Source organism: Lissotriton vulgaris, chromosome 2_1, assembly GCF_964263255.1.
Source record: "Lissotriton vulgaris chromosome 2_1, aLisVul1.2, whole genome shotgun sequence".
In the NCBI taxonomy this organism is placed as follows: domain Eukaryota; kingdom Metazoa; phylum Chordata; class Amphibia; order Caudata; family Salamandridae; genus Lissotriton; species Lissotriton vulgaris.
Window position 1 is genome coordinate 391,701,649 of NC_141687.1, and position 24,742 is coordinate 391,726,390.

A 24,742-nucleotide genomic window follows, 5' to 3' on the forward strand; every position below is an offset into this window, starting at 1 on the left:
CACTCCATCACTTCTCTCTTTCTCTTCGTGTTTGCGTTCCAGTCACTCTCAACACTTCACGTCGTTCACGCTTCACCACGTACGCCGGAGCGGCCATTTTGGATACATTCTGTGCATTTCATTGCCAATGGTTACGCTCAAGATTGCGTTTCATCTAACTGGATCTGAAACATGTTTGTAAATGTTAAGCATCACACGGTGATGCGCACACCCTACTATATTTTCCTATCTAACCGGTTTTCCCTGCGCATTTCCTCTGGTGGTCAAGATGAAATACTACGTCATAGTAGTTTTCTCTCGGTGATGCGCACACCTTCTTCGTGCATTAATTTAAGTCAACAGTGATGCACACACTTTACGAATAAATCAATTTTCTTTCCTCATAACAGAATCTTGTATTTCTATGTTTTTGGGAATGTTTGTTCATTTTCTACACAGAACGTTTTACTTTTTAAATAACAGATTTCTTTTCTCATTTATTTGAGTCCTAGTATCCTTCTGTGATGTGCACACATTCATCATCCTTCGTGCTTCAGTGATGTGCACACTTTTCAAATTTTTTTTGGACTACATGGAGTTGCACACACCTATGTTCTTCATCTGTGATGTGCACACATTCGTTGCATTTTTGTGCATCTTATTGAGATACGCATTCCTTCATCTCCTTGCTACCATGTTGAGGAAGTGTTCTTGCTCTAGTTGTTACAATTCTTCCGTCTCAATTTTATTGACTTGGATATCCATTTTTATTTTCCAATATTTTGTCAACATGTGCACCATGAAATCCGTAAACCCTCCTCCTTCGTTTTTTTGATTCCCCTGGAGAACCGCCTGTTCTATGGGAGAAGTGGTTTGATGCTTTTGAAACTTATTTAGGAGCGATTGGAGCAACAAGATACACGGCTGACAGAAAAAAATGTCCATTGCTTCACTCTTTGGGTTTCGAAGGAAGGTCCATCTTCAAACACCTACCTGAACTAACTCCTGAAGAAAGTAATGGTTTAGATGGATTCCTACAAACTGTGTTGAAACTAAAGAAGAGATTTGATAAACAGCCCAGTCTCATTGTTCTGACACATACGTTTTTTAAAAGGAAACAGACGGAAGACGAAGATGTTGACACATATATTTCTACATTGAGACGTCTTGCATCAGTTTGTAAGTTTGAGAACTTCACAGACTAATTTATTAGGGACCAATTTGTTTGTCAATGCAAAGAAAAGAACATTAGACAGAAACTGTTAACCTTAGCCGATCCCACTCTTGACAAGATTTTAAGAATAGCCAAAAGCATTGAGATTTCATTGAGCTTGTAAAAGGAACGCGAAGACAAAAATGCTGATAAGGTCAGTGATGGTGTTAATGTTGTCAAAAGTGGGAAAACGACCTTTTCTAAAGCTAAAACTAGTGTACCCAAAAGTCTTCCCAAGTTTAACAAACCTGATGGAGTCAATCCTAACCTCTGTATTAGATGTGGTAACCCTCCTAGTGGTAAGAACAGTAGATGCCCTGCTATATCTGTTACTTGCAATTATTGCAAAAGGGTAGACATTTTGCCAAGGTCTGCCTTAAAAGGAAAAATGTTAATCTGTAGTGTGTATTGTAGAATCCGATCGTGAAAGTGACTCAGACACAATTTCTGTAATTAGAGAGGAGAGTGAAGAACATATTATGGTTGGCTTCTCAGTGGAAGTTATAGAAGGTGACCCTTCTGATTGTCGTGATCCAATTGTCGATATTGGTGTTGGGGAAAAGAGTCTCCTCTCCTGGTAGATCCGGGTTCCCGGATCACAATGATAACAAAAAAACTTTTTGTAGAAACGTGGGGTGATTCTATTGAACTTTCTCCTCCAGATCGTTCCCCAGTGTCTTATGAGGGACGGAAGATTGAACTATTGGGATTTTTTGAGGATAAAATATATTTTAAAGGTAGATGCATCCAGGGTAAAATCTATATTGCTGTTAAGGGACTCAACATCCTTGGTTGGTTTCACCAAGGGTTATTTGGGATGATGTTGAAGCCTGGCACCAGAGAGCAAGTCGTTGTAGAATGTTGTGATGACATCAAACAAAAGTGGAAAGAAAAATACCCTTCTGTTTTTGGTGACAGTTTGGGTAAAGTTAAAGGTTTTAAGCACAAGATTGTTGTCAAGCATGATTCCACTCCTCTTAAGCACAAGCTTAGGAGTGTACCATTCAGCGTTAGATCTGATTTGGAGAAAGAACTCAAAGAATTGTGTTCCAAGGGAGTCATCCAACCTGCCGAATCTTCCTTGTGGCTTTCTCCCTTGGTGGTTGCCCGTAAATAAAATGGCCAACTTAGGGTCTGTGTGGACTTGAGGTCCCTCAATAAAGAGATTTGGGTTGATTCCCATCCATTACCCAAAATCTCTGATCTCTTTGCAGCTACCAAGGGAGCCAAATGTTTCTCCAAGCTCGATCTAGCGAGTGCTTACCATCAAGTTGAACTCCACCCTGAAACCAAACACCTCACAGCTTTTGTTTCCCCACTCTAAACTTTCCAGTATTGTAGGATGCCCTTTGGCTTGGCCTCAGCGGCATCCGTCTTCCAGAGGATTATGAACAATATCCTTCGAGATGTGAGCTCAGTCTTGGTGTTTCAAGATGATGTCCTTGTTTTCGGTAAGGACAGTGTTGCCCATGACGTGACTTTAGACAAAGTGTTGTCCTTATTCAAGGAACACTGGGTTGTGCTCAAATCAGAAAAGTGTGGGTTTTCCTGCAACAAGGTTGAGTACCTTGGTCACGTTGTGTCTCAAGATGGTGTTGGTCCCAAGCCCGGATTGTTGGAAGCTATCAACAATGCTCCTGCCCCAACTGATAAGTCAGGGGTTAAATCATTACTGGGTCTCTGTGAATATTATTCTAAGTTTGTTCCCAATTTTGCCACAGTTGTTTGCCCCATAAGTTCTCTTTTGAAGAAAGGTGTTGCGTTTGACTGGGATGTGGAGTGTGTGAATGCTTTGAATTGTGTAAAATCATCTTTGAGTGGTTGCAAGGCTCTTAAACCTTTCGACCCATCTCACGAATGTTTCATCACGGTTGACACCAGTCAAGTGGGTTTGGGAGGCATTTTGACTCAGAAAGTTGAGAGTATTGAAAACACCATAGGTTTTGCCTCTCATGTACTGAGAGGCGCAGAACATCAGTATTCTGTCATAGAAAAGGTGTTACTGGCATGTTATTGGGCCATAGAAAAGTTTTGCCCGTACGTTTGGGGTAAACATGTCACGCTTCTCACAAACCACAAGCCCCTTGTTAGTATTTTGGGAGATGGTATGAGTAAGGGTTCTACTCCTAGAATTCTTAGAATGGTCACCAGACTAGTAAAATTCCACTTTGAGGTCAAACATATCGCTGGTGGGAAACATTTTAGAGCCAATTTCCTTTCTAGATTTCAAGTTAGTGAAAATAGCAGGATAACATAACATTTGACGATCTTATTGATGAGCATTGTGAAGATTGTTTTGTTGCTGCTCTAGATATTCCTCAACATAACGTGGGTTCTGAGGAGGAATGGAGATCAGCTTTTCTTTCTGACTTAATTCTTCAGGATATCAGCGCTTTGGTTACAAAGGGATGGCCATGTGAAAAGGTTCTGTCTCCCTTGCTTCAACCTTTCTGTAAAATTAGTCAAGAGTTGTCTCTCGAAGATGGTTTATTACTAAGAGGTGAGAAACTTATTCCTCCTCCTTCCCTCAGGTCAGGGATTTTGAGACGTGTGCATGAAGGACACCTTGGTATTACTCTCACAAAGCGCCGTCTTCGTGATGCTTTCTGGTGGCCATCCATGGATGTTGAAGTTTAAAACATGATCAAGGAATTTTGTGTTTGTGGTTCCTCTGATAAGTCCCTTAAGGTGTCCACACCTCTGTTGAATCCCATTGAGTGTCCGGACAGACCCTTGGCAAAGGTAGGGATAAATACACAAGGTCCTTATGATGTGCCATATAAATATATCTTGGTTCTAGTTGATTATGCGTCTAAATAGCCTGAGATCAGGTTGGTGAGAGATGCTAACACTAAATCTGTTATTGATTTTCTTACCGATGTGTTTTTGAGAGAGGGTTTTCCAGAGGCTGGTGTCTCGGACAATGGCAAACTGTTTATCAGCAGTGAATTTCAATCTTTCCTCTTTTCTGTCTGTGTCATCCACATCAAAAGCTTGCTTTACCATCCCCAGACTAATGGGCTTGTGGAGGGGATGAATTGAGTGATTAGGGATTGTGTGAAGTGGGCCAAGAATGGGCCATCATGATGTTAGACGAGCTCTTGATGATATGATGTGGTACTACAGGACTACACCACACGCTATCACCAAATTTGCTCTGTTTGTCCTTATGAAGGGAAGAAATGTCAACACATCGTTTAGACCAGGGTGGATGTTCAAATTGCTCAAGTCTGCCACAAGTATCGATGATCTCCTGGATCGTGTCATGGAGAATGTGACTGTTTCACAGACCAAACAAAATAGTTGGTTTGATACAAAAAGAGGTGTCAAAATGTCTTTTCTCAATGTCGGTGATTTTGTTAAAATCAAATCTCCTCTGTATGCTAAGAAAGGTGAGAGCAGATTTAGCAAACCACAACGTGTTCTAAAGGTTTATGGTAATGCTGTGCAAATTGAAGGGGGACATTGGTGGAACCTTAACAGAGTCTCTAAAGTCATGCATAGTTCTGAGCTGAACTCTTCTCAAGAGAATTTGGATATCTCTAAAAATATTTCTAACTCACATGAAGGTCGGATTGGTCGGTCATGGCTCTCTTAATAATGTGTGTGTTAGGAAGAGTTTGAGGAAATGTTCTTTGCCTGTTCGCTATAGATAAGCTTTACGCTTTACCTTCTGGTATAGTTTCTGTTTTCTACAGATAAGCTTTACGCTTTACCTTCTGTTACAGTTTCTGTTCGCTACAGATAAGTTTTTGCTTTACTTGTTATAGTCTAGCTCTATATACATTGTGCATTTTCATTATCTTTTTTTCTTTTCATTTTTTTATTCTGTCTTGTTTTGTTTTGTTTGGGAACAAGGGGAGGTATGTAGTATTGAATAGTATTGAGTTCATGCATTCTTGTTAATTAGAATGTTGGTGTTGCTAGGTTGTTGCTGTTGCCTAGCCACCTAGAATGCTTTATTACTGTTGGCCCTAACTGCTGAGCTTGGTGGAGCTTTTCCCTTGTGCTCCACGACCGTGTAACTCAATAAATCTTTTATGAATTATTCTCTCCTCTGCCTCAATTACTACAGACTGCTATTCCCACGTTTTGTGGGACAGAATTGCGCAGGTGCTGCTGACGGTCCAAGAGGAGGCCCGGGCCGTCTTCTCGCAGGCTGTTACTGACGGGAGAGATGCAGCCAAGCTCACCATATGTTGTGAACTGGACACCACTGACTCACTGGGCATAGTGGTTTCATCGACAGTGGCCTTACATTGTCAGGCCTGGTTGAGGGCGACTGGATTTTCAGGGGATGTCCAAGCGTTGCTTATGGACATGACCTTTGACTCCAGTCTTTTCTGAGATAAAGTGGATTCTTTGCCGGAGCACTTTAAGGGCAGCAGGGCTACGGCCAAGTCCTTTGACCTTTCCATGGCCATCATCATCCTTAATTCACAGTTTGCTCCTTTTGATGCCATGGATGGGTCTCCCACCTGTGTCTGTACCCGCCTAACCATTGGGACGCATAAGCTTCCCAGCCTCTGCGTAGCTGAGGATGCGGTTCCCACAGACTTTGAGAGTCAGGCAGCAAGTGGTTGGGCCAGTCCACCATTGCCCAGCAATCGCAGCCTCCAAGCCCTTCTAGTCTGCCCCATATCATCATGGTATAAGAACAACAATGTCCCAACTTGTATTAGTTAAAGACAATTAGTAAAGATATGTAAATACATTATCTGAAAGGAAAACAAGGAGACTCTATGTAATTCTGACATGTGCTAAAAGCATCATTTTATCTATAAAAGATTTTTAGGAAAAGGAACAAAAATATAGTTAACAGTTATAGCAGCACTGCAGTATACAAATCACAACAACTGAAAAATAACCCAAATTGTACGTGGTGCTCTAGGTGTGACAGTGAAAACCGTGTGAGTGGCGCAAGGTGACTGGTGAATAAATATACAGTGTATTCCTTAATATACGGCAGTTCAAGATGGATTAGAAATTCATTTTACAAGTATTCAAATGTTCAACCGCTTCGTATTTCGCGCCAATATTTGCGCTGAAAGGTCAACGGCGTTTCAATCCAGGTTACTATAGGATCTTGCTGGGGGTCGCGTAAGGGCACCACCAGGAGAGGAGCCTGTGGCTTAATTTGACTCAACAAGGGGAAACCTCACCCGGCCCGGACACGGAAAGGATTGACAGATTGATAGCTCTTTCTCGATTCTGTGGGTGGTGGTGCATGGCCGTTCTTAGTTGGTGGAGCGATTTGTCTGGTTAATTCCGATAACGAACGAGACTCCTCCATAATTCTGAGGCTACTCTAGGGGACTAGCAAATAGGCATGTCCATCCCCCCAGTCTCTGCTGCAATCACCCCAAGCTGTTCAAGGTCGAGAACGTGAGTTTGGTAGGCTGTGTGCAGGCCATTAAGAGTACTACTCATCCTTGTCTGCTTCCCCTGGAGCAACAAGCACCAGGATGCTTTAGCTTACCATTAGTTTTGCACCACCACCCTGTGGGGTGCAGGATCCATCCATCACTTAATCCCAGGGTGGCAATCAATCCCATCCAACAGATGGGTCATTCAAATTGTTCAGCATAGGTATGCCTGAGGTTTTCTCCTACCTCAGTGACTGACTGTAGAAGACGGAATCCCCATAGTCCGTTGTATATCACTTCCAGATTACAGCAAGTCTACTGACGTTGGGGTTCAGAATCTACAAGCCAAAGCCAAAGTTGCACCTGACACATTCCCGAGACTTCCTTTTATTGGAGGTGTGCTGGATACCGTACAGTTCAGGGCCTTTCCTCTGTTACCACGAATCCAGGACATTTGGGTTATGAGCCTGGATTTCGGTGAAAGCAGCTCTTAGGCTTTTTCGCCTTTAGGAACCTGCTATTCTCCGTGTCAATTATGCTTGGTGGCATATGCAATCTCAGCGGTGGAATCTCCAGTTCTAATCGTTCCAGCACCAAAGAAACCTGTGAGATGCCATTTAGAGGAAACTGCAAGGGTTTTTGCAGCGTTAGCTGCTCGACAGCAATTGGACTGATGCGTCACTGCTGGGATGGGGAGATTGTTTGGGGTAGGTGGAGATCAGAGGATTCTGGTCTCAAGCGGCAAACCGGCTCCATATAAATCTGTTGAAGTTGCTGACCATTTGTCTGCCATTGATTGTTGTGTGCCTCCTGGAGTTAGTTGGACCATCAAGGCATTTCCCAGATCATGAATGAAGTGGCCGGCTCCTCAAATGCCACGGCAGATAAGCTCATCTGGCAGTGCCTGGTGGATCTTGAATCATGTGTACATCCCAGTGTGGTGCAAGGCATCTTCCGGCAGTGGAAAGAATCCTGGTTAGACCTTTTTGAACTGCTGGGAACACAGTGTAAAAAATTTGGTGTCTTAGAGTTTTCACACAGACCCTCGCTGGAAGATCCAATATGACTGGAATGCAACATGGGACTCCTGATTGCCTTCCTGCCTTTACTTTCCCAGCTTCTGAAAAGATCAGGAACAGCTGAGTCCCTAGTCATCCTAGTGGCTCCGGATTGGGCCAGGAGAGTGTGCAACCTGGAACTTCCGGGCATGAGCATCTGTCCTCCGGGCAGGCTACCACTTCAGGTGGATCTGTCGTCTTACCAGCACAGGGTCCTTCTCCAGAACCTGCACAACCAACAAATATATGGGTGGGGGCTGATCGTGGATCAACTGTATTTGATCATACTTGTGGATGTCATCCTTGCTGCCAGACGCCCTCCCAAAAAGCCCATGTATTCTGTGTGCTGTAACAAATTTGTGGCCTGGTGTGGAGTTCTCCTAGACAGACCATTTACGAGTCAAACGGACGGATGTTTTATTGTTTGTTGCATCTTTGGCCCAGCAAGGCCTTGCAATTTTAAATGTTGTCTGCACTTTTGGCCTTTTTGCATTTAATGGACCTACCGTCTTAGTTTAAATCACTTGTTGTGATTCTTTTTATTATTACATGTTTGACACGTTCACTCCCAGCCTGTTTGTAATGCCTCAGCGGTCCCTTAAAGGGTCTTGACATTTCCTATGTGTACGCCCTTTGAGCAAATACACAGCTGCGTGTTGTATCCTCTGACCTTAAAGACTGTTTTCCTCATTCCAACCATTTCAGCTTGTTGCAGGGGTGTGCTAGTGGAACTAGCTGTACACCGCTCTACTCAACCTTTTTCCCGGACAAATTGGCACTCGGAACTGAGAGCTCTGGCAACCTTCTTGCCAAATGTCATGACTGCTTTCCGCATTGGCCAATCTATAATTCTCCCAGCATTCCTTGCCCCTCCCTCATACCTCGAAAGAGGCAGAACAACTCAATAGTTTAGACCTCAAAAGGGCTTTAAGCTTTTACATCAGTCATACTAAGGACCATCAGGTGGTTGGGTTTTTGTGTGGTTGTACGTGGTGATTAAGTGAAAACTACACAGAAGAGATTTCTGTCCAGGTAGATTGTCGTCTGTATAAAGATCTGCTATGCACTGCCCAAAAAGTAGGCTCTGGAAGGACTAAGCTCTATCCTCTAGGGCAACCGCTACTTCTGACTGTGTCCACCCCACAGTCCGAGAGCTGCTGCTTATGTATCTATCCTAAAGGTGAAGGATCATTTGTTAGAAATATTAATCAGAAAAACAAGCTACTTATCTTTGGTAATGCTCTTTCTGATGGGTACTGTATTTAACTGCAGATTTCTCACTACCCTTTCTCATACTGTTCTGTCGAGTAGCCTCTTTTTTCCATTTAAAAAGGTCTCAATTTAGAATCTGCATACTGGTACTGACAATTGTTTAATGCCCTGCATCGGAGGGTGCAGACAGTGTCAAGCAAGAAACTGATGTCTGCTTGCAGCGGTAGCACTCGTGGCTCTGCTCGGTCATTTCTGGGGCAGTACAGAGCTACATGGTGCCACCTAGTTGCACTCTGAAGTATTGCTGACAAAGCTTCCAGATCCAGTTAGGCACCTGGGGAATAGTCTAAAGATGAGGAATCAGCAGTTAAATGGAATATCCCCCAGAAAGAATGTTACTGAAGTTAAGTGAATGGTGAAGTAACTAGTTCTTCTATCCTAATCCTAGCTAATGTCTATATTGGCACCAAATTCTTGATATAAATAAGAACTTCTAAGATTGCACAGGTTCATATTTGTGCCCTGCTCTTGTTTTTAGAGTCCTGCTGCCTACGCTTGAATAATCTGCTCTTTGTTATGCCTCAGTTCTCGAAAGAACTACATAGTATATGAGAAAGACAAGATGTTTTTAGCAGAAAGATTGTTTTAAGGGCATCTAAGATGATGTCAGATTAGGATAGGTATATACTTTGATTGACCTAGATAAATGACAGTGTTGTGGTAGACACCGCAGACAGGTTGGTTCGGAAGCAGATGCAGGCCCATACTGAGCACTAATCACAATTGCTGTTTTCTTTTTTCACCCACAGCAGCAGAAAACCTTCCTGTCTCAGTTCAGGAAAGTGGAGCCTCTGTATACCAGGTAAGAGAATACAGCTCTCTCCAATGAACATTTCCACTTTTTGTAAATCAGTAATGCATCGTATTTATGTCGAACCATGCAGACGCGAAGTAAGGACATGCAGGACATGCAGACGCATACTAAGGAGACTAACCAGAGAGTTCAGCCAGATAAGGCTCCTTTACAAAAGCTTGTAGGACTGTAAGGTGTGTGCGCTTGAGTCTGATGCTTCTGATTTTGTCTTCGTTGATCTTTGACAACTCAATGCAGTAATATTGAAAATGTTTGAACCTATGAAAGTAGCACCTGAATGCAGAGTTGAGGAGACTGCCGACAGTCTTACAAACAGGTCTTTAATCAGTACAAGGTATCTCTTTGTTCCGGCAGTAACTGTTGTACGTAATTTCATAGAAAACATTGTTACTAAAAGTAAACTTCTGTTTGACCACCGTTAATATTTTTGTAGACAATAGCTTTTATTGCCTGTAACCCTCTTAGGTGAATGAGTCTCGGACCAGCATCGCAATATGTAGCGCGCTGAGAATGGAAATAATTGAATCGGCACAGTGACTTTATTTGTACAAAAACGACATATATTAGTTTCCCCATTCTGCACAAAGAAAACAATACATATAGTAGTAGTGGTATTTTTCAAGAACCAAATGTGTATACTCTATGACTGTTGACTATTTTGGGAGGTGTTTTGAAGCCCATTGTATGTTACCACCAAAAACAATTTTTGTTTCTGCAATCTTCTAGCTGATTTACTAGCCAATACCAGTGTCTGTAAAGTTGACCTTGTTATGCAGGGGGCACAGAAATGTCTAGGCAGGTTTCTGATATTTTCATTATCTGGTGCTTCGTGGTTTAAAGTATCAACTGATTGCCATTGCATGCTGCTACCTTTGTCTTATGAGAGCTTAAGTTTGGCTTCTATGTTTGCTTGGGACTGGTAATACTTTAGTTTTGCTGTATGAATTCAATACATATGATCATGCTTTTCATTACTACTATGTAGTGGTTGGATGAACAATTCTCAAGAGGGTTTTGTCAGAAATAAAGGTTTGAGGCATATGAGCTGTAGATTGCATACTTGCTCGGATGTTTGCACTTTGTTTTTGTCTTGGAAGAAGTCTTTGTAGTCACAAGGTAGGTGACTCCTCCTTAGGACGATAGTGTGCATGGGTATGGACTCCATCCCCAGATGGTTTTTTACGCCATCGGGTTAGGATGTGATTTGCTGCGCTCCGGGTTGGTGTCGTTTTCGAACCCCCTTCGACACGCAGTCCCTCTCCACTCGACGGTATTGTCTCAAACGCGTTTCCTTTTCGATGCGTATCTTCAAAATATAGAAAATCCCCAACCTTCGACGAGTGCCGTTAGGCCCATCCGCGCTCACCACGTCAGCAGTCAATGGAATTGACTTTCATAAAATGCCACAGGTGTGGTGCTAAGTTCCCACACACGCACTTACACGAGGTTTGTAACCTTTACCTTTCCCCGGAGCACGTAGACAAGAACTGCGAGGCCTGGTCATTTCATAGGTCGAAGAAAATCATCCATGACCGTCGGGCTCGATGTCACGAAGTCTCTTGCGGAAGCAGCTCGATTCAGGACATTTTCAGAGCAGATCCCTATCTCCATCCGGAACAACAAGCTAATGAAGGAGAGATCTCTGTCTCCGAAGCAGACGACTCCGACGTCGAAGACCAGGCAGTCACCCCTGCTCAGCATTCCGTGAGTACCGCAGCCCCTCTCCCAACCAAAACCAAATCTAAGGCTCCGGTAACACCTTCGCCCTCAAGCTCAGGTTGACACCGGCAACACATTTCAGACGACCCGCCGGCGGGCCCTGCAATGAAACAAAATAAAAGCCTTCTGGCTTTGGGTCGAGCCATCCCCATTCCGGTGCTGAAAAATCAACCTCGGCACCGAAGTCTAAAACCAACGAGGTGCCACACCCTTCTTCGTCGACGCCAAAAACATCCTCAACGCCGAAGCCCTCAGCGTCGAAACAAACCAACGACAAGCATATGGAACGGAAAAACCTTCAGAGCCAAAAATATCTTAGGCACCGAACAAAGCGTTGAAGCCGAAAAAACACTTGGAGCCACAAACTCCTATACCAAAAGCTAAGGCGTCCAAGACACCACAGAAAGCTTCAGAGACATGGGCTAAACAACATTCTAACCCTATGTCTTCGGCACCGACAAAAGACATTGTACCCGCACAACAACTAACAGATTTTTCGGATCCAAAACAAAAGACTCTCTACATTGAACCAGAGACTGGCAAAGTTGTCGCCAAGCCTCCTAAAAAGAGAAAATTGGACACTTCAGTACACCCTGACATACCCATGAAGTGAAAGGAGATGGGTACTAACACTACACCACCTCTTTCTCCTTCTCCAGTTAATCCAAATCTGCTAATTTCACCAGTTCACTCCCCACAACATACAATTTCACCTCAACCAGTGTGATGAAGATGGCCATAGTGATGTGGATGGTAATGGAGATCCAGATAAAGATGATGACGTAGATACCATTCCACACAATCCAGATCCTTGGGATGATTACAACACAGATCCCGACCCACACAATGACCCGGACATGTATCCCTCTAGGTCATCACCACCTGATGACAATATCGGATTTGCACAACTCATTAACAGAGCTGCTCAGTACCACGGGCTGCAGTTACACTCTGACCATATAAGGGTAGACTTTTTACTGAAAACATTTACACCCACACAAATGTCCACACATACACTGCCAATGTTAAAAGGCGTGTTAAAACATGCACCAGAGGAGGAGGAGCCACGCTAGCAACCAAGATGGCCACGTGAGCTCCCGGCTCCGCCGACCTCAGCCTCCCGCCGGAATATCCTGTCAATTATACTGTCTTTGCGCCCGCCACAATGTGTATGAACCTGCCATGAGATTAATGGTGCTATCTCGAGATCTCTACTGGCTCGGCTGACGAAGATATGTCGAGTGGAAGTTTGCGGCCTAGATCTGCCCAGATGCCGGGGTCTCGAGTACTGGCCCATCCGGGTTTCAGTTCAACAACATCGGCTGTGGTGGTGTGATTGGGTCCGGTCTACTTGTGTGGACAAAAAACATTTTTCTTTTGTTTCTTTGAATTGATGTGGACGACGGCGGGCTGCCTTGGTGAAGGTCGGAGGAGGGGTGACAGCCTAACGCTAGCAGTTGTGGACGGGGGCCCTGCCCGGTGACCCGGTACCCGCCCGCTGGTGTTCACTGGGTTTGGTTCTCTGCCTGCGGTAGCAGCCCCAGGATACCATCGAAACAATAAATAAGTCTCCCTCTGCAGTCGACTGTTTCCTATTCGCCCGTTCCCCTCTGAGAGATCGAGCCGCGGGGGAAGCGATCATGATCGACACCGATCGACGAGTGGCTGAACAGACCGCGAGTGGCCCGTCGCTGCGAATAGTGTTGGCGGCCATTGAGTCACTTCAGGTGTACGTTGAAGACCGCATTCAGGCGACGATGGAGCACGAATTGGACCGGACCCTACTCCACTACAAGAAACAGCGACAATCGAGACATTCAATATGGCCACTCTGATGAAGGAAGTAGACCCCCCATTGTGTGAGGTATCGGAGCCTTTGACCAGTGTTTTGGAAAACGAACACAAGTTCAATGCCACCAATGGATTGTTAAACCTACGATCGTTGCCGACCATGGGAGGATTAATTGATGTTCCCACTCCAGAAACTTTTGATGAGAACTGTTATCGGAATGACAGTGCGTCACTTCCCTATGTATCGGAGCCGCTAAGATGGCGGACGAATCTACGCTGGGAGTTCATAACGGGGAATGGAGTCTCTGGACCTGACGATGTTCACGGCACTTTCGTTCTCCTACCTTGTTTTGCATTGAGTTCTATGATAGTTTCTTCGCACTCGGACTGTCTTGTGGAAGAGGTGGTTTATCAGGTGGTGACTCATGTGTCGGAAGGGGCAAGGATGAGATCGAAAGACTGGGTTTGACTCAAGTATCGATGGGCACGGGATTTGCTAAACTAATGCAATAGTAAGGCTGGGTGGTGTTTGAAGACTCCCTTGTTAAGACACATATTTGTTGTCCGATTGATTTCTTGACTTCAACTTGGGGGTCCTTGGTTCTGGCGGGGATGGGGGGGCGACCGGGAGCCTGTACAACTATGCCCTCTTCCACTTCTCTTCTCTACTTCGGTAGATTTCTTCATTTAGTACCTAGTTAGTTGTGGCGACAGGCACACTGCTACTGGGGGTTAGGCGATAGCCGTTTGCAGGGGTGCAGGGTGGGGGGATGGGTTTATTGTTTTCTTTCTGTTCTCGCCCATATGGTTTTCTCCCTTTTTTTTCAACTTTTTCTCAGTCTTTCCTTTACTCGTAATATTGCCGAAATATCCTGACGTTGATCCTTAACTTCTAGTACCTGGTTTTGATGTTATGGGTGGGAAGGTGATGTTATTGCTGTTTTGATTTTATGGGTGGGAAGGTTTTGAGGATTCGCAACTGAATTGTTAATCGGTTATACTGATGCAATTTTATATTGTGCTTAATCGTGCGAGCCTCTCGAATATCTTTGCTGTTCCACGACTATCCTATTTTTTTTGTACCAACTCACCCTGTCATTATTGGATGTATGTATGGCACCAGATATGTCTGTTTATTTTTGCTTTAAACAATAAAAAGATTTATAAAAAAAAAAACATGCACCAGAGATTTTTAAGGACCCCGTCAGAGCCAGGATTCTTAACATCAGAATAGACAAAAAATACAAGGCAGCTCCCAGTGTACATTAAAGGTCAGGTCCCTTTAGATTCTCTTGTAGTGTACAATGCACGCAAGAGAGCAAATTCACAAAGCACAGGCAACACCCCTCCTCCTGATATGGAATCCAAACTTATAGATGCATCTGGAAAACGCATTGCATCACAAGCTGCACATCAATGCCCAAGCTTTGTTGGCCAGATAGGACAGTGCTTACCATGATGAGCTTGAAAAGCTAATACAACATCTTCCAGACCAATTCAAAGACAAAGCTAATGACCTAATACGGAAGGGGAAAATTGATAACAAATACGTCCATCAAATGTGCGCTTGATGCAGCCGATACTGCCTCCTGTGCTCTGAATACCATTGTTTTGTTACGCAGGCACGCTTGGCTCTGAATCTTCGGATTCAAACTGGAAGTGCGGTCCGCTATTCTTAATCAGCCCTTTGACCAGGAGCATCTTTTTGGGCCCACAGTAGATACATTGTTAGAGAAGATCAAAAAGGATGTGGAGACTGCCAAGGCCATGTAGGCCTTGCAAACCCCAAGTGGTTAATTTTGTCTCTCCTTTTACAGGGCTGGCTCCAAACCTATTGGCTCTGAGCATCCCTCCTCTTTTTATAAGAGCCCCAATCAGAATAATTCCTCCAGAGGATACTTTTGTGGAGGCTACAGAGGCAACAATGGTAAGGAAAGAGGTCGCGGTAACAATACCTGCAACTCCCCTACCACCAAGCAGTGACTTCCCTTCACTTCCCCCGATCATTCTACTCTTGTTGGGGGACGCCTCTCACAGTTCCTACCTGTCTGGAAATCAATCACAACAGACAAGTGGGTAAAACAGATTATCCAGTATGGTTATTGCATGGAACTCACCTCCACACCCCCAAATATCCCTCCCAGACAATGCCCAATGTCTTCAGAACATCTGACTCTTCTCAAACAAGAGGTTCTCTCTCTTTGACAAAAACATGCAATAGAACCAGTCCCCTTGCCTCATCAAGGCACAGGGGTTTAATCCCTCTACTTTCTAATCCCAAAAAAGGACGGCTCTCTCAGGCCAATAATGGACCTCAGACCGTTAAACCTCTACATTCAGTCAGACCACTTCCACATGGTCACTCTCCAACAGGTGCTCCCACTACTTCATCAAGGCGACTTTCTCTCCACTCTAGATCTAAAGGATGCCTACTTTCATATTCCCATTCACCCCGCTCACAGCAAATATCTAAGGTTCGTGGTGGACGGTCAACACTATCAATTCAAAGTCCTTCCGTTCGGAGTGACTACAGCACCCAGAGACTTCACCAAGTGCCTCGCAGTAGTGGCAGCTCACTTACAGAGACAACACATACACGTGTTCCCTTATCTGGACGACAGGCTCATAAAAGCCAAGTCACACAGCCGCTGTGTGCAACACACACACAAAACAATCCAGCTGCTTCACAACTTGGGATTCACAGTGAATTTCACCAAATCCCACCTCCAACCGTCCAACACTCAACAATACCCAGGTGCTACAATAGGCACTTCAAAAGCTTTAGCACACCCCAACACTCTCAGGATAAGCAGTATGCAAGCTCTAATATCCAAATTGCATCCTCAACACTCATAACCAGCTCGAGTGTTCATGCAGTTGATTGGAATGATGGCCTCTTGCATTCTCATCGTCCCTTATGCAAGACTCCAGATGTGTCCCGTACAGGAGTGTTTGGCACGTCAGTGGAACCAGGCCCAAGGTAGAGAAGTGTGGCAAAATCGTTAGAGCGGCAAACCCTGATGCAGGAGTCTGGCCGGGACCAGGGTTCAATTCCCGCCTTGGCGTGTCTTGGGCTCAATTTCCTCGGACCTGATAATTCTCGCCTCGGTGCCTATTCTGATCATGAGCCCCACTCTGCACCTCTGGGCAATAACTTGCTTAATCTCTACAACGACCCCAACAATGCTGAGGATGCCTGACTTCACCTTGGGGGTGCCCAGGAGTGGGCTCCTCACAGGGAAAGGCCAGGAAGGGTTCCTCTGCGGTATTCGTACAAGCGCCGAGATGCCTACGGGTAGTCGTGCGCTATATAAGTGCGTAATTATTATTATTATTTATTATTAAGGTCAGCTAACAGATCTGGTGTTAGTGGACAGCCGCACACATTGCTCTCTGCAGTGGTGGAATACACAAAACCTTTCCAAAGGGCGGTCTTCCTCTACCCGGTTCCACAGATAGTGCTAACAGCAGACACACCGCTCACCTGCTGGGGAGCTCATCTTCAGAACCATACCATCCAGGGTATATGGACCCCTCGGCAAAAACACCACCACATAAATTACCTGGAACTACTGGCAATGTTTCTGGCACTAAAATCCTTTCAGCTCCATCTGGTAGGCAAAGCTGTCCTAGTCCGTACAGACAACACGACAGCAATGTACTACATACAGAAACAAGGGGGGACACACTTTCTACAGCTTTCACAACTAGCTCAAAGCATATGGCGGTGGGCCATTCCGCAAAACACATATCTCCTTGCAGAACACCTCCCAGGAGTACACAATCAAATTGCAGATCTGCTCAGTCATTAAACAGAAGCAGATCCACAAATGGGTACATCATCCTCAAGTTCTTCCATTCTTTCACATGTGGGGCCAGATAGAAATTGAGCTGTTCGCCACACATCAAAACTAAAAATGCCGAAACTTCGCGTCCAGTTATCCACACCTATTGTCCAAAGGCAATGCGCTATGGATGAACTGGTCAGCCAAATTTGCTTACGCTTTTCCTCCTCTCCCACTAATTTCGTAGGTGGTTCGGAAGCTCAAACAGCATTCCCTCACAATGATCCTTGTTGCTCCAACATGGGCCCGACAACCATGGTTCACAAACCTCTTGGAACTATCAGTAGTTCCTCATCAAAAACTGCGCCTCTCACCCAAGCTTCTCACTTGGAACCATGGAGAGATAAGGCATCCAAATTCCAATCAACTCAACCATGCGATCTGGCTCCTGAAGTCTTGGAGTTTGGTTATCTCAATCTCCCACCAGACTGCATGAACATCATTAAAGAAGCCAGACGTCCTACCAGCAGACATGTTACACCGCAAAGTGGAAACAATTTGTAATTTACTGTACAAATAACAAAATCAATCCACTAGATGCTTCTATTCAAAACCTTGTATGTTATCTCCTACACATACAACAATGTAACCTTGCATATAGGATGTATGTCGTTACTACGCATGCTTTTACAACGCATGCCTTTACCACGCAGGTTTTACAACGCAAGTCTTTACAACGACTTGCGTTGGGGGGTTGGGGGGCGCTGGATAGTGAATAGTTTAATTTACTATTCCAACTCCAGTCCCCTTGGATAGTAGGGAAGGTTTTGGATAGTAAATTAAACTATTCCCTCTACAGCGCCCCCCCAGTGCAAGTCGTTGTAACGACTTGCATTATAAAAGTTGCGTGGTAAAGGTACTGCTTGGTAAAAGTTGCTTTGTAAACGCTGTTCCCCTGCATATACATCCATAAGACTACACCTCGCTGCAGTAGCAGCTTATTTTCGAAACAGACAACACTTGTCTTTTTTTGTTTAGAGTACCCGCTATTAAAGCATTTATGGAAGGACTTAAAATAATAATTCTACCTAGAAGTCCACCCTCTCCAGTATGGATTTTAAATATTGTTCTTACTGGACTCATGGGTCCCCCTTTTGAACCTCTGCACAAATGCGAACAACAGTTCCTCACTTGGAAAGCAGTCCTCTAAGTCGCTATCACATCTCTCAGAAGAGTTAGTGAACTCTAGGCATTAACCATACAAGAACCATTTTTACAAATCCATCATAACAAAGTGGTTCATAGGCCTAACCCAAAACTTTTACCTAAAGGCGTTTCTGCCTTCCATCTTAACCAGTCTGTTGAACTCCCAGGTTTTTTTCCCACAACCAGACTCCGTGGCAGAATGGGCTCTTCACACGTTAGACGTTAATAGAGCAATACTTTACTACATTGAAGGGACAAAACCCTTTAGGAAAACTAAACAACTCTTTGTGGCTTTCTCCCCACCTCATAAGGGCAATCCCATTTCCAAAGCAGGTATTGCAAGGTGGATTGTTAAATGCATCCAAATATGGTATCTTAAGGCCAAACGTACACTAACCATTCCCCCTAGAGCTCAATCCACACGCAAACTAGGGGCTTCTACGGTATTCTTGGGGAACATTCCCCTAGATATCTGCAAAGCAGGAGCTTGGTCTACACCACACACTTTCACAAAGCACTATTGTGTAGATGTGCAAGCCAGGCTGTATTAAGAACACTTTTTCAAACCACTGCAACAGATACTAGTAGCCACCGCTAAGGACGTAACTGCTGTATAGTCTATGCACAAGTATACGATCTACGGCTCATATGCCTCAAACGGAAAATGCTACTTACCAGTATGCATCTGTTCTTGGCATGTAGAGCTGTAGTTTCGTATACGCCCACCCGCCTCCCCGAATACCTCTATTCTAGTACTATCTTACTTCGACACATTACACATGGACATATTTTCTATTTCTTACTAACTCCATCATAACCCTCCATGGCAAAACAATCTAGAGATGGAATCGATGCCCATACGCACTATTGTCCTAAGGAGGAGTCCCCTCGTGACTACAAAGACTTCTTTCAAGACAAATGCAAACATCCGAGCCCAATACTAGATGGTAATCTAAGCACAAGTATACAAAACTACAGCTCTACATGCCAAGAACAGATGCATACTGGTAAGAAGCTTTTTCCTTATCCCGCAGTGCATCAAATCCATGGCATGTTCCTGTGACATTTTGCATGATCTTAATCATAACCACATATTGTCCTTGATTGAGCATTATCTTCAGATTACTTTGCATCCACAATAGTATAAACAACATTGCTTTAACTGTACAGAATTAGGAGAGTCCTTGTTTTCTATACTCAATAAAGGTGCCTGCACTGCATTTAACAGGTTGTTGGGGGGCTGCTCAGACTACTCATAGAATTGGGGGTAGGAGGACAAATGTCAAAGGTATCCAAATTAGTGTTTGCTTTATCACTATGATCCAAAGTTTCTGCACGTAGAACACACCACTTGTCTTCCTGCTCAACACTGAGACAAATGGCATTCTGTCAAAGGATTAAACCAAAAACACTCCAGTGACCAACTGAGGCAATGTGACCAGAAGTGCAAAGCAGGAATTGGGGCAGGCAGTCAGTCAGTCAGTCATTATGTCTGAATTTTTTGATATACGACAGGAGAACTTTATGTGAAATGATGTAATTTACATTAAGCGATAACCAGGGTCTCCAGCACTCGGGCGGTTAAATACCAGCCTGCCAAAGAAGTGCATCATATTTGACAGTGGAATTCAAAAGCACCTACTGATCATTCTGATTAGGAGTTATCAAGGTAGAAAGCAAAGTTGCACTTGACATATTTAGTCTGGAAGAAAAAAAGCCATCAACCACCGCTTCAGCCATAAGAGCTTATAGAGATCAAGCAGAGAGCAAATTGGAAATATTTTAAGTCAAAACCTGATTTTGACCTGCAGACCACCTGGAACCACCAAAGAGGGTTTGAATGATGTTTATTTTGCAAATCTAAGATCAATGTGGGATGTACACTCCAGAACCTTATTATGGTGATGTGTACTTAGCCAGGTAAACATATGGTGACTTTTCACGCTTACATTCAAAGCACAGTTCAGGATTATGATATTGCACTTCCTACAGAGAAATAGTCTAGTCAAAATATTAAAATGTTAACATTGTGTATGGCTTCAGTGTTTTCCCAGATTCAGCAAAGCATGCATGCTTTGACTGTGAACTCACTGAGGTCAATAACACCCAGACTAGTGAAAAAATAGACATATCCCTCCTGAGATCCTAAATGTGTTTGGGCAGCTCAGTGCCAGTTCTGCCAGTGCCCTTCCATCTAGGAACAGACCAGGAAACCTCTGTTTGCAGTATGTGCCTCTCTGGATAGGGATGGTAAAGGGGTAGTTGCTCTGATAGAGACTAATGGGTGAATAAACAATGCATTTCTACCACAGATAAAAGGTAGTCGTAGCTAAATATGAGGTCACTTTAGTCTCTAATGACAAACTTCTCAACTCACTGATTGTGACATGCAGTTCCACAGATCTCCAGTTTTTTCTTTGGCTATATGAAGACATATGTAGTATAAATTCCATTTGGTCAGGAAGTCACTGGTGCACAAGCAGGTAAAACATAGTAACAAGCTTTCACAAAGCCAATAGGTCTCACCTTGTTTATCCTTTGACTTTGCCAATATTTATTGCCAATGCTTTACAGCAATTTTGAAGAAAGAAAATTAAAAAGGCACAATGACGCAGCCACTGCTGCATCACTCTGCAGTGACGTGCATGTGTGTATCAGCACAATGAAATGAGCATCATTTTCTTTTTTTATTTATTTGGTTTCAAGATGCCTGACACCAGTTAGATAAGTAAATAGATAAGTAAAAGTAAGTCAATCCTTTATTTGATTTTGATTAAAAATCATAAAAGTACACATAAACAGCAGATGCATCATGAAAACCTTAAAGTATAAAAAAAACCTTAAGCGGCTCAATATCAAAGAAGTATCAGTTTTACATGTGTATATACTGGTTGCAGGACATAGCCAATTACAAAGCAGTTCTGTTACAGTATGTAATTAAGCCCTATTTAAAACTGTCTGGGTTGACTTATACATCATGAAGTGTACTACCCTGCAGCATTTCAAGCATTCAGTGTCCAAAAGGCAATTACTATAGAGGCCAGCTTTCTGCTGGCCATGATACAGAGTGCAGGCGTATAGTCTGCTGCATATAAGTCACAACTGAATAGCATAGCTTTACTGTGTACAGCCTTTGAAGGAACTCCGGGGCAGCCTGGAACGGCCTTATCTTGGTCTGCTTCAAGAGTGGTAAGATGTATACAGACCTCAACGCAGAATAGTATTTGCAAAAGAGGATTAAGTGCATGGTGCTCTGTACGGACAATCACTTATAGGCTGTAAGAGTAACAGAAACAATGCTGTGTATTGGGTATACCACCAAGAAATGGCCAGTGTTAAGGCATTATCTGACCAACAGGTACCATTGCTGTATATTTTTCACCCATAAAAGATACGGCTCAATACCAAGACGGGTTCTGATTTGATTTGAGCGTGAGCTACAGCCGTGGACAGAATAGAGTTTTTTTGCCTTCCTTTTCTCTGCACATTTAGCTAGGAAGGCTTTCAACAGATGTTTTCGGAAGCTGGGCCCGAAGATGGTAGGGTACAGGAACAACTCATCTAGAGGCAGCCAGTTACAGGTCTTAGATCTATATGACAGCCAAAGTATTTTAGATCTCTCTTCCAGCGCCCATTCAGGAGCCAGGCAAATAGCCAGCCAAAGAGTTCTTTTTGAAATGCTGAATGGTCTAGTAGAAAATGGCAGCTGCCACGCGTTCACAATAATAAAATAACATGGAAACACATTTTGAATGGACTATGTATGAGGTGAAACAGTAGAGTGGTGGGGGAAGGAAAAATGCCATGTAAATAATGAGACCTACACATTTTGGTATTGAAAGCTCCAAAATCTGCATGTTCTGCACCATTTGTTGGGTATATGTTCATAATTGGTGCTATATATTCTACGTCCTGCAGTATAGAATGCAGTTTAGAATGTTATCGGATTAATTAAATATCATATTTTTCTTGTGACCTGAGTGTTGTAAATTGCAGTACATTTCCCTATTTCACTCCCACCCACATTTTCTCCCTTTTTTCACTTTTTTATCTTTCTCACTCTTTTTTTAGGTCGAGCCTCTCAATGCGCAAGCGCATTGAAGAGGCGAGACTATAGCGTCTTAAACAGACTTTACCCAACTGGGCGATTTGGTGCTGTGCCCCTGGCTTTTAGGTCAATGCGCAAGTGCATTGACCTAAAATGCGCGTGCACATCACCAAATCGCCGTCTGTTCCCTCAACCGCACTCCTCCCACACCTTTGAAGTGAAGCTTAACTTCACTTCAAAGGCCCCTGCTGCTTTCACACCCTCTCCCCACTCCGCCCCCTCCCCTGCCCGCCGTGTCGCATTTCTCCTCCCCCCCCCCCTTCTCTGCCTTCCCTCCGTCGCTCGGCCCCCTCCCCTGCCTGCCATGTCGCATTTCTCCTCCCCCGCCCCCTTCTCTGCCTTCCCTCCGTCTTGTTTCAGGACAGCAGTTGGATATTTCACAACCTTTCGCTTGAAATTGTCAGGACCGGGGAGAGATTAAATCTACATTGTACAGTAATCTGCCGGGCAACCACCGCCATCCGTAAAACGTATGCCCTGTCAGCATGGTTAATGCTAGCAGCACAGACCCGGCAATCACTGCCAGAAAACAGCGACAAGCAATTTCACGCGAGTACCGGCGAGGTAGAACTGTAACTTTTTCATCCGTGTTTTTTTGACAGATTTCTCAGAAACGGGAATTGTGAGGGGGCCCCGCACGACTTCATCGCTCCTCGAGATCACGGCGCTTTTTTTAAAATCAAGCTTGCACACTTATTGATCGGCTCCATATCTTGTGCACCACAACAGCCCATTCAAGGGGTGACATGTGTCTGACACCGAGTGAAACCGAAGGCGCTCCCGGCTAATGAGTGCCTTCACTGGAGCCGGCTGGCGAAGATACCATACTTCAATGCTTGGTTAAGTAGAAACCAGCACACCCAATGAACAACAGCACACACATGTTATTTTTATTCTTTATTTGGTTCTGTGGTTTACCTGATATTAAGACGGTTTAAAAGTATTGTTACCAAGTGGAATATTGCTATAATAAATGTGTGCAGTAAACACGCGTTTAACTCCCGGACTACAAAGGCTGCAGAAAGCCACAAAAACGGCAATAGATGTAGTCAAAATTACTTATAGGATTTGAAGGGCTGAACGCTGCCAAATTCATAATCTCCTTTAAAAACGCAGTTTGCTTCTGAGCGAACAGCCGCGACGCCTCTGCCTTGATCGTGCGCTGTTCAGATATTTGTTTTCAGTTCTCTTCCCAGTGTCTTGCAGTGGGGTCTGCTCGCTGGTCCTTGCAGTGCCAGCAAATCAATGGCCTGTAATGCTCGATTGAGCCTTTTGAAGCGGGGATCCCCTGGTGTAAACTTTACCACAGGATCATTTAAATATTAATGTTACACAAGTGACTTGTTAGGCGAAGTTAATGCCAGTGTAATAAATCCCATAGCTGGCGCTATATTTCCCTCCTGCCAAACGAAACGGTCCCTTGGATTCAGTTTTCAGAGGCTGTTTAAGCCCAAATGCTAGGCCCCAGAGCTGCATAGTGTCAATGTCTAGATGGAATGCATGCTTGTTTTTTTTGTGTGACTAAATAGACAATATTAGCCAATGATAGAGTTCAGATTGTACAAATGTTCACTGGGGGAAAAAAAGCATAAAACGTGCTGAATAAACAGTGCATGTCTTTTATATTTGAGGCACATGGCATTTTGAAAGAATTAGATGGACATAGGTTGTATCACATTGTAATTGCAGACACAAATTTAAATGTTATTGAAATAAGATCATCTTTTCTCTGTCACAAACCCTTATGGAACCCACAGGATCACCACACCCACCACCACTCCATCCACCACAACCACCACCACTGCATCCACCATCACCACATCCACCACCACCGCATCCACCACCACATCCACCATCAACACCACATCCACCATCACATCCACCACCAACACCACCACCACCACCACCACCACCACCATCACATCCACCATCACATCCACCATCACATCCACCATCACATCCACCATGACATCCACCGCATCCACCACCACCACTACATCCACCACCACATCCACCACCACCACCACCGCATCCACCATCACCACATCCACCACCACCGCATCCACCACCACATCCACCATCAACACCACATCCAACACCACATCCACCACCACATTCAACACCACATCCACCATCACATCCACATCACATCCACCATCACATCCACCATCACCTCCACATCCACCATGACATCCACCGCCACATCCACCACCACTACATCCACCACCACATCCACTACAACCACCACCACCGTATCCACCACCACCACCGCATCCACCACATCCACCACCACCACATCCACCGCATCCACCACCACATCCACCACCACATCCACCACCACATCCACCATCACATCCACCACCACATCCACCATCACATCCACATCCACCATGACATCCACCACCACAACCACCACATACACCACCGCCAC

General features: G+C 44.3%; 1 protein-coding gene across 4 annotated transcripts in view; it reads left to right on the top strand.

Moving 5' to 3' along the window:
- The window catches only part of CFLAR (CASP8 and FADD like apoptosis regulator), a 462,739-nt gene that overhangs the window by 348,240 nt on the left and 89,757 nt on the right, over positions 1-24,742 (top strand). For all 4 annotated transcript variants that reach the window (XR_015308382.1, XR_015308381.1, XM_086955239.1 and 1 more), the window contains one exon: positions 9,638-9,690. Coding sequence is in view for 2 of the 4 variants with exons in the window: in XM_086955239.1 (XP_086811365.1) it covers positions 9,638-9,690 (53 nt within the window). In the remaining 2 variants the exon portion in view is untranslated. The remainder of the gene's footprint in view (positions 1-9,637; positions 9,691-24,742) is intronic.